The sequence below is a fragment of the Ahaetulla prasina genome, chromosome 7 (genome assembly GCF_028640845.1).
Source record: "Ahaetulla prasina isolate Xishuangbanna chromosome 7, ASM2864084v1, whole genome shotgun sequence".
NCBI lineage: Eukaryota > Metazoa > Chordata > Lepidosauria > Squamata > Colubridae > Ahaetulla > Ahaetulla prasina.
In genome coordinates, this window is record NC_080545.1 from 9,850,569 (window position 1) to 9,864,975 (window position 14,407).

At 39.4% G+C, this 14,407-nt stretch overlaps 1 protein-coding gene across 3 annotated transcripts in view; it reads right to left on the reverse strand.

Annotated features, from left to right (window-relative positions):
• Positions 1–14,407, reverse strand: part of FAM185A (family with sequence similarity 185 member A) — an 84,130-nt gene that overhangs the window by 67,141 nt on the left and 2,582 nt on the right. For all 3 annotated transcript variants that reach the window (XM_058189543.1, XM_058189541.1, XM_058189542.1), the window contains exons 2-4: positions 13,811–13,920; positions 11,574–11,666; positions 417–555 (exon numbers count right to left, since the gene is read on the reverse strand). In XM_058189543.1, the coding sequence (XP_058045526.1) occupies positions 417–555; positions 11,574–11,666; positions 13,811–13,920 (342 nt within the window). The remainder of the gene's footprint in view (positions 1–416; positions 556–11,573; positions 11,667–13,810; positions 13,921–14,407) is intronic.

Sequence of the window (14,407 nt, forward strand, 5' to 3'; positions counted from 1 at the left end):
TATTCTGTATTTTTCTAATTTGCGTGTTTTTTTTAGCCACCTAGGATTGTTTTATATAACATAGGTAGTAATATAATTTGTTTTCAAATAAATAAATGAAGTTTTAGTTCTGGGCAATTGTACGTAACGGCTGCAGCTTTTGGTAAAGGGCACCTGGGTTTTAGCTCATGTCAGGATATTTCTCAGAGAAGATAACCGTAGGAAAAATATTCTATTTTGTTCGTTAATAGAACCGCGTTATCTTCAAAATCTGGCTCAACTTGTAAGTTTCCCAAGGCACTTTAAAAAATGGCTGTGCTATATTCAGCTTTATAAACAGAAGCGGGCACTAAACCGGGTATGAAAAAGAACGCTTTTCCTTAAAAAGGCATTTGTTAGAGAAATGTTGCCCTAATAAAGTCTTTTTGCCCTCTTACCATGGACGTTCCCCAGTAAGATGTCGCCAGCCGCTGAGGTCAGAAACGAGGAGTCGGCGTACAAATATTTAGCTTTGAGCAAACCATTTTCACTTGTAATGTTAATGGTTGATCCTTGGAGCTTTTCAACGTTCACACTCTATTGCAAGTAAAAAAAAAAGCGGGGGGGGGAATACAATAAAGTTGTATTAAATATTCTAGTGCAATAAAATCTAGTGATTTCATTGAGGACCACATCAGGGTTGTGTTTGACCTCGGGGGGGGGGGGAGTGGGGGTGGCCAGGGTGGGTGTGGCCAGCTTGGCGTCACTCGTGTCGGGGGCACCTATGGCGGCCTGAGCGCTCCCGAGCTCTGTTTTTGGCCACAATGGCCTCCTGCAGCCCTCTGCCAGCAAAAATGGAGCCCTCTCTCCTGAGCACCATTTTTGCTGGCAGAGGGATGCAGGAGGCCGTCACGGCAGAAAACGGAGCTCATGAGGGCCACACACAGCCCAGCTCAGCTCAGTTTTTACTGGCAGAGACACTACAGGCCTGACCTTTGCTTTTGCCAGGGCAGCCCCGTGGGCCGGATCTAAGCATCCTGAGGGTCGGATCCAGCCCACGGGCCTTGAATTTGAAACCCTTGGTCTAGTGGTTAAGGCACCAGGCCAGTGGTGGGTTTCAATTTTTTTTACTACCAGTTCTGTGGGCGTGGCTTGGTGGGCATGGCAGGGGAAAGATACTGTAAAATCTCCATTCCCACTCCACTCCAGAGAAAGGATACTATAAAATTTCCATTCCCACCCCACTCCAGGGGAAGGTTACTGCAAAATCCCCATTTCCTCCTGATTAGCTGGGACTTGGGAGGCAGAGAATAGATGGGGGCGGGGCCAGTCAGAATTTTTACTACCGGTTCTCCGAACTACTCAAAATTTCGGCTACCGGGTTCTCCAGAACTGGTCAGAACCTGCTGAAACCCACTTCTGCACCAGGGTAGAAAATGGGAGACCATAAACAAGTAATTCAAACCACACTGACTTGTGCCCTAAGATGTCAAAGAATGTAGTAGGGCTGTACTATTACTATCCTCCTCCATATCTTTCTTATTACCTATTCCTTTAGCATCTTATGACTATCACTTCGTTGTTGGTATCTTACAATTTATGTTGATCGCTTTTATTTAGTATCCTATGACGATCCCTGAGTGTTGCATCTTATGATTTATGATGATTCTATTTTATGATTATGCTCATGATTTAACTCTTGTTGCTTATATGTATGCTGAGAGCTTCTGTCACCGGAGACAAATTCCTTGTGCGTCCAATCACACTTGGCCAACGAAGAATTGCATTGCATTGCATTGCATTCCATTTTCTTGCTTTTAGCATTAAAACCAGCTGGGTGACTCTGGGCCAGTCCCTCTCCCTCTCAGCCCATCCTACCTCACAGGGTTGTTGTGGGAAGATAGGACGAGGGAGGTGTGCTGGATATGTTCGCCACCTTTGGGTTGTTTGTAAAACTAATAAAAGCGGGATACAATTTAACAGCCAATAAATAAGCAACACTTGCTATAACTGTATATTATCTTATAAAGCTCAGCTCCTAGATCAAGTGCGCTATGCGTTTCTCAACAAACTAAGATGGGAGTCAGATTTCTAGATATCTAGAAATAACACCAAAGTTATAGAAAGCACAGAATGCTTGGAAAACCTTAGGAATTGCTAGCAGATGCAAAAAATTAATGAAGGAATTAGTACAATCTAAGGTAGCGGGAAGGGAACGCGGTGGCTCAGTGGCTAAGACGCTGAGCTTGTCGATCGAAAGGTCGGCAGTTCAGCGGTTCAAATCTCTAGTGATGCGTAACAGGGTCAGCTCCCGTTACTTGTCCCAGCTTCTGCCAACCAAGTAGTTCGAAAACATGTAGAAAATGCAAGTAGAAAAAATAGGGACCAACTTTGGTAGGAAGGGAAGCGTTCCGTGCGCCTTTGGCGTTGAGTCATGCCGGCCACATGACCACGGAGACGTCTTCAGACAGCGCTGGCTCTTCGGCTTTGAAACGGAGATGAGCACCGCCCCCTAGAGTCGGGAACGACTAGCACATACATGCGGGTGGAACCTTTACATTTAAGGTAGCCGGGGTTGTCAAGGGAACGAGGGAGGCATGAAATTCAGACAAAACTTCAAAAGTTAAATTAGAACTTCTTGGATCACCTGTCCCAGGTCCGATCTAGCGGCATTCCACCCCAAAAGATTGAAATTATAAACAAGGAAGCAAAAATGAAGAACGAAGGTATGAGTAATTACTCCACAGCAGCTATTTTTTTTTCTCTACAGAGAAGGAATCTGGTAGGTAACTTAAAAAGAATTGATATCAATAATCTAAACATATAAGGTATAAGGTCTCCTGCTCAAACGGGGAGGGGGCGGCGGACCTCAGAGGCCCTGTTCAACCCCATCATTCTATCTTCTGCAATGAGATTTCGGTTTGCAGGCCATTTTCTTGACTTTCCTCCCTGTGCTTCAATTTAGGCAAGGGCCCAATTTCTGATCTGTTTAGAATCCATTTTCCTGGCTGGTTTACCTGTCCTGCAGAGCAAAGATTAAAGCTAAGAAACGATCTGGCATTTGGTTTTGGCTTTTCTCTGGACACCTCGCAAAAAAAAAAATTCATTCGCGGAAAAAAATAGTAAAGAAAATATTTGATTATACATATGTTATAACAGCTGCCAGGATTGTTTTTGCGCAAAATTGGAAAGTAGAGAAAATACCTTTCGAAGAAGAAGTAATTTTTTTTTTAAATCTTAGGATGTGCAGAAATGAATAGATGAACTTGGATGATTGAAGAAAGAGAGGATTCAGAATATTTTAAGATATGGGATCAACTTTACCATTGGCTGGAAAAGAGATACAGGCAAACAATTTAATAGTTACGTGAGAGAATGGTATAATTAGAATAGTGTATTTTTGGAGACATGTTGTAATAGATTAAGTGTGAATGAAGACAGAAGAAACAACAAATAGATGAAGATACGGAGAAAACACCGAGATGTCACATGGAAGGAATGATTGATGTATGTGTTTTGTGTATAAAATTTAAAAAAAATTCAGAAAAAAAGAAAAAGAAAAAAATTCATTCGGTTGGAACTGCTGGTAAGTTTGCTTTGGCTCCAGCCTAGGAGTCTATGTTCTGCCAAGGTGCCAACCCCATAAATATATAAAATGCCTGAAGGTTGTTGAATTATTCTAATGGTGGAAAAGCAAAGGAACCAGGAATGTATCAGGGAGAAGCATGGAATCATTTCGGACCGGTGCATATATATATATATAAAAGCTTTGTTAAAATAAATATTTCTGATGAGAAGCTGCTTAGTTTAGTTTCCTTTATTGTTGCTGCACCTCGTACAATGAAATTAAATGCCATCTTCAGTGTATATTATACATAAAAAATAAACCAAAAACACATTCTAATTGAATTGAAAACCCCTGATACTACATTAATATTGCATTATAGAGTAGAATTCAATATAGTTACTGCTCTGGGATAGAAGCTGTTTTTCAGCCTATTTATCCTTGTTTTTATTGACCTGTACCGTCTGCCAGATGGTAATAGTTAAAAAAAAAAGGGGGAGGCCAGGATGAGATGGATCTTTAAGAATGTTTTGAACTTTCTTAAGGCAGCGGGAGCTATAAAGCTCTTCCAAAGAGAGGAGAGGGCAACCAATGATCCTCTGGGCAATGACTATGACCCTCTGGAGCGCTGTCCCATCTGCCCCTGTGTAATCGGCAAACCATACACAGGTGCAGTAAGTTAAAATACTCTCTATGGTGCAGCGGTAGAAGGTCACCAGCAGTTTTTCATTCAGTTGTTGTTTCCTGAGAAGTCTCAGGTAGTATAATCTCTGATGGGCCCTTTTGACCAGTGCTGCAATGTGAACGCCCCAGGTCAGGTCCTCTTTTATGATAACACCCAGAAATTTAAAACTGGTCACTTGCTCCACTTGGTCTCCATTGATAAGCAAGGGCTGGATATCTGATCTATTCCTTCTGTTGTCCACTATAAGCTCCTTGGTCTTATTGGTGTTAAGGACCAAGTTATTGTTTCCACACCACGAGTGGGTCATGCTTGGTGAAGAATGCTTGGTGAAGAATGTAAGTACAGGTAGACCTCGACGTACAACAGTTCATGTTGTGGCCTGCGAGCAGCCAGCAGAGCTGGCAGTGGATTGGGACAGTGAGGAGATTGGGGAGGAACATGGGCCAGTCCTGGAGTCTGGGGAAGGCTCGGACAATGGCTCTGAGTCGGAGGCAGAGAGGGGGCCAAGGCCATCTGGTAATTCTTTGCTGCCTCCAGAGTCTGACATCAGCGAGGCAGAAGAACAGCTTGAGCCTGTTCCCAGTGTGCGCATGCGCAGAGCTGCCAGGAGACGGGAACAATTAAGGAAACAGGGTCAATTTGGGAGTAAGGCTTGGAGATGATTGGCCCCTCCCATAAGACATAAAAGAGAACAAGACGTGAACTTTTGCAGGAAGCAATTAATTCATCTGGCCGATTCAAGATTTGAAACTTCTGTTTGTGACTCTGTGCCAAGTTTGGCCTTGCCTGCCTCTGGAAATTAGCTCTTTGGCAGAGTTCCATATGAGATAGGTGGGTGTTGATAAGCTTCCTCTGAAAGACTGTTTATCAAGCCTTGCGGACTGTAAATGAAAGTAATTTACAGCCGTATGAATTAAAGAGGTTTGCCCGGACTAAGTTTGTGCTGTTTAATTTCTAAGGAAGCCTAGGTCAGAACAGTTCATTTAGTGACCGTTCAAAGGTACAACGGCTCTGAAAAATATGACTTATGACCGTTTTTCACACCATGGTCAAGTGATCAAAAGTCAGAGGCTTGGCAACAGGTTCATACTTACGACTGTTGCTGCGTCCCAAGGTCAGGTGATCAACTTTTGCCACCTTCTGACCAGCAAACTCAATGGAAAAGCCAGGTTCACTTAACGACCGGGTGACTAACTTGTCAACTGCAGTGATTCACTTAACAACTTGTGGCAAGAAAGGTCGTAAAAAGGGGGGGGAGTCAGAAATGACTTAACGGCTATATCATTCACTTAACAACTGAAGCGATTCATTTTTAACAACAGTGACAAAAAGAGTATACAAGGGGGTAAAACTCACTTAACAAATGTCTCCCTCAACAACAGAAATTTTGGCCTCCATTGTGGTCCTAAGTCGAGGACTATCTGTATTCTTAAAACCACCAGGGTCATGTTAGCACTGCTACCTGCTAAAGCAGATAGGCCAAATCCTACAACAATTAAATTAAAAGTTGTTCAACTAATTCGATTTACAACATCCGAGACCGATCACAAACAAGGAGTTTAATATATTCTTGTAAATTTGTACCACATGCTACTTCATTCCAAACTGATTCAGGCCGCAATCGAATATTCAATATGCTTTTAATTTTCCAAATCTGATTGTTTTATGGGCAGCATCTGACTGATTTACAGTCGTCTAACATCTGCGCTGACATGTAAAACATCTTTGTCTTTTTTTAATGACAATTTTGTTCCAACAGTTATAGACATCATTATGTAGTTAAGACTGGGCATTTCTAAGATAAACGAAAGCACGATTAAGTTTTAAACCTTTAAAATGGGGAAAAAAGGATATTTGAGATGTAAGGTTTTCTGCCGACTGGTTAGGGACACATTAAACATTTTAGAGAGCAACACTTCATTCCTAGATGCATTGTTAGGCAAGATCCTGCCGTTAATTTGATCCGTGTGTTTCTATGGTAACAAGAACGAATCAATAATGGGGTATGGAGTAACTGAACTGGCATTGAAAAATTACCTGTTTCCACATATAAGAGTTTACAGAATTTAATAACAGCAGCAAGACTGTCGATTGGACAATACTGGAAGAAAGAAGAGTTACCTACAATAGAAGAATGGATATTGAAAGTCACTAATTTGGCTGAGATGGCTAAAATCTCAGCTTTTTTGAAAGACAATACGCAGGAAAGATATTTAACTGAATGGAAAAAATGGATTGATTATTTACAAAACAGATATCAGATTAAGAAATATCAGATTGCCTTTGAATAATTAGGAAGTATTATTTTATGTAACGGGGGGGGGGGTTGGGAAATGAAAAGATTTGGATGAGGATAAATTGGATTAGAAGGGAAAATTTTACTCTATGTTTGGTTTATGTATAACAATACCTTGTGATTGACCCGGGAAACCGGGGGAGGGGGCTTGTGGGGGAGGGGGGGGAAAAAGGGGGAAAAATGTTTTTGTTTCTTAAAACTTTTTCAATTAAAAAAAAAGAGCTTACAGATATTCCTCGACTTACGATCACGATCGAGTGCAAAATTCCTGCTGCTAAGCGAGACATTTATTAAGGGAATTAATGTTACAACCTTTCTTGCCACAGTTGTTAATTGAATTATTAAGGTAAAGGTAAAGGTTCCCCTCGCACGTAGGTGCTAGTCGTTCCCGACTCTAGGGGGCGGTGCTCATCTCCATTTCAAAACCAAAGAGCCAGCGCTGTCCAAAGACGTCTCCGTATAACAAAAAAACTTGATTCATTTAAAACGAAAGGATTTTTGCATGCTCATTGAACTCATCAGGAACTTTCTCTCTTTCCCCCTCATTATCTTTTGATTTTTCAGGAATCCGCTGGAGCAACTGAAGGCAGAAGTATCTGATTTCAGCATCAGGAGAGAATAGAATAGAATAACAGAATTGGAAGGGACCTTGGAGGTCTTCTAGTCCAACCCCCTGCTTAGGCAGGAAACCCTACACCACTTCAGACAAATGGTTATCCAAACTCTCCTTAAAACCTTCCAGGGTTGGAGCATTTACAACTTCTGGAGGCAAGTTGTTCCACTGATTAATTCTTCTGACTGTCAGGAAATTTCTTCTTAGTTCTAAGTTGCTTCTCTCCTTGATTAGTTTCCACCCATTGCTTCTTGTTCTACCCTCAGGTGCTTTAGAAAATAGCTTGACTCCCTCTTCTTTGTGGCAACCCCTGAGATATTGGAACACTGCTATCATGTCTCCCCTACTCCTTCTTTTCATTAAACTAGACATACCCAGTTCCTGCAACCGTTCTTCATATGTTTTAGCCTCCAGTCCCCTCATCATCTTTGTTGCTCTTCTCTGCACTCTTTCTAGAGGAGAGCTTATCGTGCACAGCCATAAACCTTCATCGTGCCTTGGTTTACCCTGGAAATGCTGAATCTTAAGCTACATAATGATGTCTATAACAGATGGAACAAAATTGTCATAAAGAGGATCCTTGGGGAGAACGAAAGGCAGGTTGATTGTTAACAGAAATCGGTCTGTGAGAAAGACAGCCAAATTTCTTACTCCACGGAGTTAACTGCCCTGCTGTTATATTAGTGTGGGAAGCCCGCCTCCCCCACTCTCCTAGAAGAATGAAATATTTTGGGAAATATTAAAAAAAAAACCAGAATATTATATTTCTCTCAAGGGAGAAATGGAGAAACATGCTTTTAAAAACAGAAAGCAGTCTTTCTTAATAGCTCCCTAGCAGATACTTTGTGCCCATTAGGAAAGACTGGGCCAGCCTATCTACAAAACAAAGACCTTCAGCTCCAGGATGATGGGATTAAGAAGAACAGGACACGGCCCTTCAGGGCATAATAGGATTAACCCACTACCATTTAGCAGAAAACTCAGAGCTCACTTTCATTGCACAATGACGGCATTTCAGAGATTGCACACACACACCCCTAGCAGCATCTCTGAAACTTATAAAAATCCATGTACTCATCAAACCAATGGGTCAGCTGCCCCAGAACCACAAACCCTGGTAGTTCTGTCCATCAATATACAGAATCTTTCTTTCCAATCAGCCTCCAGCCTCCATTTTATTTCCAGCATCTTTCTCTCAGCTTGGAACTGAACCAGATGAATATTCCATCCAACATTTGGAAGTTATATTTTAGAATACACTGGACGGATGCCTAATTCTATAGCTATAAAACCTCATAGTCATTCCTCTGATTTGAATCTAAAGAGTATTTACAGGAGCGCAATCAAAAGTTAGGGAGAACGAAAGGCAGGTTGATTGTTAACAGAAATCGGTCTGTGAGAAAGACAGCCAAATTTCTTACTCCACGGAGTTAACTGCCCTGCTGTTATATTAGTCAAGGGCCGGAATAGCTCTGGCTGGTAAAGCCTGTTATTAAGAACACAGAGCCTGCAATTACTGCAGGTTCGAGCCCGGCCCAAGGTTGACTCAGCCTTCCATCCTTTATAAGGTAGGTAAAATGAGGACCCAGATTGTTGGGGGGGGCAATAAGTTGACTTTGTAAAAAAATATACAAATAGAATGAGACTATTGCCTTACACACTGTAAGCCGCCCTGAGTCTTCGGAGAAGGGCGGGGTATAAATGTAAACAAAAACAAAAAAAAAGTTGATCAATAAAACATTCTAAGATATATTCTACAGGTAGTCCTCGACTTACGATCAGAATTGAACCCAACCTTTAGGTTGCTAAGTGAAACGTGTTAAATGAAGTTTTCCCCATTTTTTTTCAAACTTCCTTGCCAGATTTGTTAAGCGAATGACTGCAGTTGTTAAGTTAGTCACACAGTTGTTAAGGGAATCTGGTTTTTTCCACTGATTTTGCTTGTGAGAACGTCACAAAAATTGATCACGTTTCGAAGTGTGAAAACGGTTTCAGTGCTGTTGTAACTTTGAATGGTCACTAAATGAACTATTATAAGTTAAGAACTACCTGTATTTACAGAAAACCTATAATTCTTTCCTCATAGGGCTGCCGAAATCGGGATCATTCAACAGAAATTGACAGGAAAAATGTCACATTTTTAGTACCCAAAGAGAAATTCTACTAGCTGAAGATGCCATCTTCTGGCAAATATATAGCACCTCTCTCTACTTCTTAGAAAAGAGATTTTCAAAAACTTTTCACAAGCTTGAATGTGGGATATAGATAGTCTTCGATATATAATCACAATTGAGCCCAAAATTTCCATACGCAATTATTGCAGCAGTCGTAAGTGTGAACCTCCGTCATAAGTCACTTTCTAGAGTGCTGTTTTAACTTTGGTCACTAAGTGAATTATACTAAGTCAAGGACTACCTGCTTGGTGGATCTTACAAAATGTTTTGAAAAAGAAGATAAAGTTCCTGCCGCAATTTTTTTTGTTGGGAATTATTACGGATTGTACAGTAATTGAGACTAAATTGATTTTAAATCTAATAACAGCAGCAAGATTACTAATAGGACAATACTGGAAGAAAAAAGAAGTACCAACAATAGAAGAATGGATATTGAAAGTTGCCAATTTGGCTGAGATGGCGAAGATATCAGCCTTTTTGAAAGACAATACGCAAGAAAGATACTTAAAGGAATGGAAAAAATGGATTGACTATATTCAACGTAGATATCAGACTAAGAGTTATCAGACTGTTTTTGAATGATTATGATGTATTATTTTTGATTGTTTTCGGGGGAAGTTAGGAATTGATGATTGTAGGGGTATAATTAAGTTGGGATGAAATTTTTTTAGCATATGTTTGTTTTATTTTTAACTATACCTTGTGTTCGTTCCGGGAAGTCGGGGGAGGGGTTGTGAAGGAGGGGAGAGGGGGAAGGGGGGAAAATTTTGTAAAACTTTTTGAATTAAAAAAAAAAAAAAGGACTACCTGTACAATACAGGTAGGCCTCAATTTATGAACACAATTGAGCCCATAATTTCTGTTGCTAAGTGAGACCTTTGTTAAGTGAGTTTCCTTCTATTTTACGACCTTTCTTATCACTTATCAGTTGTTAAGTGAATCACTCCGGTTGTTACGTTAGTAACACAATTGTGAAGAGAATCTGGCGTCTCCATTCACTTTGCTTGTCAGAAGGTCGCAAAAAGGGGATCACATGACCCCGGGATTTATGCAACCGTCACAAATATGAGTCAGCTGCCAAGTGTCTGAATTTTGATCACGTGTTCCTGGAGATGCTACAAGTGGTCGTAAGTATGAAAAATGGACATATGTATTTTTTTCAGTCCCGTTATAACTTTGAATGGTCACTAAATGAACTGTTGTAAATCGAGGACTACATGAATAAGGATTCTGGCAAAGAGAGGTGATTGTTATCTTTTAAAAAATACAAAAAAAATCTACTACGTGAACGTTGCCAATGTATTCTATTAAGAAATCACGGCCCAGTTAAGCTTATATAAGGCTGGACGAGCGATTTGTTTTAATAAAATGGGCTGTTAAGTTTTCATGTACTACATGCAACGTGAAAAATGATTTTTGTCAATAACTATTGTCAATCAATAATGCAACGTTTGGACTTGCAAGAAAATTAAGGCCTTTTGGATAAGAATTTGGTGGATTATTCAAAATGTACTGAAGAAGAAGATAAAGTTCCTGCCACAATTTTTCCTTTTGGGAATTATAACGGATTGTACAGGGATTGAGACTAAACTGATTCTGAATTTAATAACAGCAGCAAGACTGTTGATTGGACAATACTGGAAGAAAGAAGAGGTACCTACAATAGAAGAATGGATACTGAAAGTCATTAATTTGGCTTTTTTAAAAGACAATACGCAGGAAAGATATTTAATTGAATGGAAAAAATGGATTGATTATCTACAAAACAGATATCAGATTAAGAAATATCAGATTGCCTTTGAATAATTAGGAAGTTATTTTATGTAATGGGGAGGGGGTTGGGAGATGAAAAGCTTTGGATGAGGTTATTTGGATTGGAAGGGAAAATTTTATTCTATGTTTGGTTTATGTATAACAATACTCAGGATTGACCCGGGAAGCCGGGGAAGGAGGGGAAGGGGTTTTCTGGGAGGGAGGGGGAAAAAAAGGGGGGGAAATGTTTTTGTTTTTTTAAAACTTTTTCAATAAAAAAATAATAATAATAATGCAACGTTGAGTTAAGCAACATTTGAGTAGCAGATAAACATTATTTTTTAGATTTAGATTTTTAGAATTATTTTTTTTTCTGATAAAAGATACCTACTGAAGCACAGGAAGAATTAGCAGCCGAGATGCAAGTATAAAAATAACACAATTCTTCTCACGTTGTTTAATATTAAAAAAATATATAATTTTTAGTGTAACTTAATTTACCTTATGCTACCCCCATGGTTCTCACTTACACTTTCTTGTGATACAGAAATATCAGTATTTCCTTGAAGAGTTCCCAAACAGGTAACGTCTCCTCCTTTTGCTCGGATATCAATTTTCTGACTCTGAAAAAAAAAACTGCATAGGTGTTAAAGAAGATTACTTTCTTTTTCCTCCAAAAATTCATTTCCCGGTGACGGCACGTTCTAACTTTCAAATCTGATTCTCCTTGTATTTCTTTGAACTTGCCTGGAAAATGAACACCTGCATCATAGAAGCTGTTTTTGAACTAGTTTTATGGCATATTCTTCTAATGTTGAATTACTGCCCATTACTGTCTACTAGTGACCTCACCCCATTCCTAAGAGGTCTGTAAGGGGTGTGCATAAGAGCACCAGTGTGCCTACCGTTCCTCTCCTATTGTTTCCTTTCATTATATCCAATTAGAACAGTTTTTTCCTGAAGGCCATCACTCTGCTAAACAAATAATTCCCTCAACACTGTCAAACTATTTACTAAATCTGCACTACTATTAATCTTCTCATTGTTCCCATCACCAATCTCTTTCCATTTATGACTGTATGACTGTAACTTTGTTGCTGGCAATCCTTAGGATTTATAGAATAGAATAGAATAGAATAGAATAGAATTTTATTGGCCAAGTGTGATTGGACACACAAGGAATTTGTCTTGGTGCATATGCTCTCAGTGTACATAAAAGAAAAGATACGTTCATCAAGGTACAACATTTACAACACAATTGATGATAATATATCAATATAAATCATAAGGATTGCCAGCAACAAGTTATAGTCATACAGTCATAAGTGGAAAGAGATTGGTGATGGGAACTATGAAACGATTAATTAAATTAATTAAATTAAATTAATTACTGCAGATTCAGTAAATAGTCTGACAGTGTTGAGGGAATTATTTGTTTAGCAGAGTGATGGCCTTCGGGAAAAAACTGTTCTTGTGTCTAGTTGTTCTGGTGTGCAGTGCTCTATAGCGTCGTTTTGAGGGTAGGAGTTGAAACAGTTTATGTCCAGGATGCGAGGGATCTGCAAATATTTTCACGGCCCTCTTCTTGATTCGTGCAGTATACAGGTCCTCAATGGAAGGCAAGTTGGTAGCAATTATTTTTCTGCAGTTCTAATTATCCTCTGAAGTCTGTGTTTTCTTGTTGGGTTGCAGAACCGAACCAGACAGTTATAGAGGTGCAAATGACAGACTCAATAATTCCTCTGTAGAATTGGATCAGCAGCTCCTTGGGCAGTTTGAGCTTACTGAGTTGGCGCAGAAAGAACATTCTTTGTTGTCCTTTTTTAATGATGTTTTTGATGTTAGCTGTCCATTTGAGATCTTGCGATATGATAGAACCCAGAAATTTGAAGGTTTCTACTGTTGATACTGTGTTGTCAAGTATTGTGAGAGGTGGAAGTATGGAAGGGTTTTTCCTAAAATCTACCACCATTTCTACGGTTTTGAGTGTGTTCAGTTCCAGATTGTTTTGGTTGCACCACAAGGCTAGTCGTTCGACCTCTCGTCTATATGCGGATTCGTCATTGTCTCGAATGAGACCAATCACTGTTGTATCATCTGCGAACTTCAGTAGCTTAACAGATGGATCATTGGAGATGCAGTCATTGGTATACAGAGAGAAGAGAAGTGGGGAGAGCACACAGCCTTGTATTATATTATATTATATTGATATATAATATCAATATATATTATATAGCCTTGTATTATATTATATTATATTGATATATTGACCATCATTTGTGTTGTAAATGTTGTACCTTGATGAAGGTATCTTTTCTTTTATGTACACTGAGAGCTTTTGCACCAAGACAAATTCCTTGTGTGTCCAATCACACTTGGCCAATAAAAAAATACAAAAATTCTATTCTATTCTATTAATATAGTTATTACATACGTATGCTGATATATATGCTTATATATTGTATAGTTATTTCATGCTTATGCTTATATATACTGTTGTGACAAATAAAATAAAATAAAATAAAATAAAATAAATTACGCAGCTCTGAAAGGTAAACAACCAATGAACATCTTTTCTATCCTGCTGTACGGAGTGGAGATGTTGTGGTCCGCCAGCAGCCTGCAGAGCTGGCAACGGAGTTGGACAACGATGAGGCTGAGGCTGAGGAAGAGCGTGAGCCAGTCCTGGAGGCTGGGGAAGGCCCGGATGACGGCTCAGCGTCAAAGACAGAGGCAGAGGCTTCTTAAAACAATGAAAGACTGGTACCTTTATTGACTTCAATACACTCGCTCCCTTCTCCGTTTCTACGTTGCAGGAAGCACATTCCAGTTGTTCAATTTTCACAGAACCATTTCCCGATGTCTGGATATCCAAATCTAAAATTAATTTTAAAAAGTTAACAATGAAGGGAGATCAGAACAGTTTTAAGTTTGATTTCATGATGTCAGCAATGAAACACAGAGAGCAAGATCCTGCTTGCAAAGCATATCTGAGCATATCGGGAGAAGGGCGGTATACAAATTAAATTATTATTATTATTATTATTATTATTATTATTATTATTATTATTATTATTATTATTAATTCCCTGAATAAAACTTCACCCTCTGATCCATTCAAGACGTATTGGGTGACAACTCCTTTCATTTTGCCAAGAATTCTTGCAATTATACAGTGATACCTCGGTACTCGTCGCTAATTGGTCATAGGAGGGGCGAGTAGCGAAGAAATTTTTCCCATAAGGAATAATTTTCCAAACCAAAGACAATGCACATTTTAAGGGCAATATGTAAAAAGTGTGGGTTGTATATCATTACTTTACATGAGAAATAAATATAAAAATAACCATCCTCTTTTAATAAC